The sequence below is a fragment of the Apis dorsata genome, unplaced genomic scaffold (genome assembly GCF_000469605.1).
Source record: "Apis dorsata unplaced genomic scaffold, Apis dorsata 1.3 scaffold_251, whole genome shotgun sequence".
Classification (NCBI taxonomy): Eukaryota; Metazoa; Arthropoda; class Insecta; order Hymenoptera; family Apidae; genus Apis; species Apis dorsata.
The window spans coordinates 13,495-16,472 of NW_006263529.1; the positions used below are offsets into that span (position 1 = coordinate 13,495).

Here is a 2,978-nt window from a genome sequence, read left to right on the forward strand (position 1 = left end):
TATTGAATCATTCATACGCGCGCCTGTCTGTGCTTCGTACATTTCTTTCACTTATGTATTATCCTAATTAGCTCCAGCTCAGTTTATGAGGCAGTTATCGCGTAGATGCCAGATGTTTTTGGTACAGTTGAGACACAGTTTACGAATAAATACCATATATAATCGCTTTTCCTTCAATATTTTCCACCGGAAAATATTCAAGGGGAAACTTGTTACCTCATTCGCTTCTTTGTTAAAAAAAGAATCTCTTAGAACTAACTTCAGGTGGGGTTCTTTATGAATAATATAAATAATATAACGCGTTTTTTAATAAAAATATAACGATTCGTTAAAAGGTAGAAGAGATATTATACATATTACATTCAAAACATCGACATAATTCAAATGTCTCTAGTTAACAAATTAACCTAATTCCTTTCGACAAATTAACAATTTGTCATCCCTTGGAGAGGCATCCAGAGAGTTTTCCATTTCATTTTCATTAAATCTCCTTACGATACGTTCGATTGAAAGCGTTCACTTGACTGATTAACATGCTTCGCGTAAAAGGAAAAGTTTCCAAGTGTCTCGTGGTGAATACCTGTACACATGTTGTTTATACATTATTCATCTGGCACGCACACTAAACTAATTCACGGTCTGCTGCTCCGCGTGTATACGTGTATGCGTATGTCTCCTTTTTTTTTTTTTTTATGTATATAGATATATACGTAACGCGTTTCTTGTATATATGTGTATACATATAATGCTTGATAATGCGTTGCAGCGAAGTTAATATACCCGACTATACACCTCTTGGTATGTAATAATACGCGTATATATAAATACATACACGTGTGCATGCGGTCGCGCGTGGTACACGCGCGCACAGAGTCATACTTTTACAGACACAGACATACACACGGCCGTGTATGTACGCGCGCGCGCGCGCATGTATACATATATATATATAATCTAACTATACATATAACTATGTACATTTTTTTTTTTTTTTGAGGGATAAGGTGAATTTCGAAGGGAGAAAGGAGCACTGGGGAAAAAAAGGGGGAACCGAGAAGAGGGAACGGATTAAAAGAAATATACGTGTGTCTGTGTTTGTGAGCGTATGAAGGGAGAAGAAAAGAAGAGGAAAAGATATGGTGTGAATAGGCAGAAGTTTCGTCGAAGGAATATCTTCGTGGATCGTTTAGGGAAAAAAGGGGAGAGGGGTAGTAGGTTTTTTCGAATTCGTCGAGGATGGTCTTGCGATTCGGCGCGCTCCTTTCTTTTCTTCTTCTTCTTCTTCTTCTTCTTCTTCTTCTTTTTTTTCGTTTTTTTTCTTTTTTTTTTTTTTCTTTTTAACTCTTCTTTCATCCGAACTGGCGAAAAACCTAAGTGCTGCGACTATAGTGTGTGGGAGGAGCTGGCACAACAAACGCTCGTGTTTGCATCTTTTTTAATACCACGACGAGCTGTTGCTTGCCCGGCGCACTGTTAGACGTCCGTGTATTTGCTCAGCTTGTCACGCAGCAGCATGTTCTCGTTCTTTAACCGGTCCAGTTCCTGTCGTAGACCCATATTCTGAAAGGAGAGAAGATTTTTCTGGAATTCGGGATCAAGTGTCGTAAAATTATCGAAAAATCTTTTCGGAGGGGAGGTAATATCATCATCATAATATTGTTGGCGCGTTTGACAAAAAGAAAAATGAATCTAATCTTAATGAACCTGATCTTAATTCCATCGATAGAATGGAAATATTAGATCTTTATTCTAATATGTGTTGTTTAATTTTAGAGGCGTGGGAAGATTTACTTCTTTCTCGAGGAAGCCGGCCCTGAGAGCGATCTGGTTCTCCTTCATGCGACGTGCATCCCGTGATCGTTTCGCTGCCATGTTATTCTTCCTACGACGCGCCCAGTATTTGTCATCCTTCAGGTCATCCGGAACGAACTGTAGCCGGTAGCGGACCATGGAAAAGAGCAGGAAATTAGAACGTAGAAATTGCTGTATTTCTAAATCGTGGCGAAAAAAAAGATTATTGTATCTATAAGTAGAATCTTTGGTTGGGAACGAATTTGTGAACATAATTAAATTTTCTTTTTCAAGTATATTGAACATGAAAATGGACTGACCTGCTTCCGTGATTTCTTGATCATCGGTTGGGGTTTCAGCTCCTCGTCGGAGAAGGCCCGGGTGCGTGGATCGAAGTCTCGCCCCGATGAGGCCATCGAGAGCGCTACAAGAGACAAGCCATATTGTATTCGTGACGAGTCCTCGGAATCTATCACGCGAAGAGGGAATAATCGACAATTTCGATGTTAGTTTCATCCGTTTCCCGAAAACTAAATCGTCGTTATTAACCGGAGTCGATCCTGAGACTTTAACGCCTATACTTTCTCAACTCGTCATCCCTTGGATAATCCTTTACTTTTAAAATCAAATTTAAAACCATTGCATTTCTTTCCTAAATCCTCCATTTCGTTTTTACTCTTCGACAAATCTTCTTATAAATTCTAAACTCTTTACTTTTACTTTTAACGTTGAAATTCTATCGTGAATTAAATAACCTTTTTCACTTGACACCAACCCTTCAACCCAATTCTTTCCTCCCTAATTCTTCCACGATCGATAAATTAAACGAAACGATCTTAAAAATACAATCCCCTCAGGATCGACGCCCAAACAAATCAGGTAGGAAATCGGATGAACGATTCACTCACTGGAATCCGCGGGCGAGGGAGGGTTCATAGTGTCGGGTGAGCAACACTCGCTCGGCGAGGGTGATCTCTCGCGTTTGGTGACCGGCTCTAAGTGGAGGCCGGCTGGACCTTGGTGTCCTGGTGTTTCGGTGTTGTTCATTTTGTGCAGTTGTCCGCTCTGCATCGTCCCTTGTCCGCCGCCGGCCACTCCATCCACGGGAATACCGTTCTCGGAGAGAAACTCGTCGAGATCGACGTACTGTAACAGGAGGATAACAGCATCCTTTTTTTTTTTTTTTT

At 40.4% G+C, this 2,978-nt stretch overlaps 1 protein-coding gene across 10 annotated transcripts in view; it reads right to left on the reverse strand.

Moving 5' to 3' along the window:
- Positions 1–677: 677 nt before the first annotated feature.
- Positions 678–2,978, reverse strand: part of LOC102670988 (thyrotroph embryonic factor-like) — a 68,827-nt gene continuing 66,526 nt past the window's right edge. For 5 of the 10 annotated variants that reach the window (XM_031510672.1, XM_031510671.1, XM_031510673.1 and 2 more), the window contains 4 exons: positions 2,700–2,937; positions 2,112–2,260; positions 1,792–1,929; positions 678–1,560 (listed from right to left, as the gene is read on the reverse strand). In XM_031510672.1, coding sequence (XP_031366532.1) covers positions 1,474–1,560; positions 1,792–1,929; positions 2,112–2,260; positions 2,700–2,937 — 612 coding nt within the window. In that variant the 3' untranslated portion in view covers positions 678–1,473. The remainder of the gene's footprint in view (positions 1,561–1,791; positions 1,930–2,111; positions 2,261–2,699; positions 2,938–2,978) is intronic. The other 5 variants (XM_031510675.1, XM_031510676.1, XM_031510674.1 and 2 more) reach the window with 1 other exon arrangement.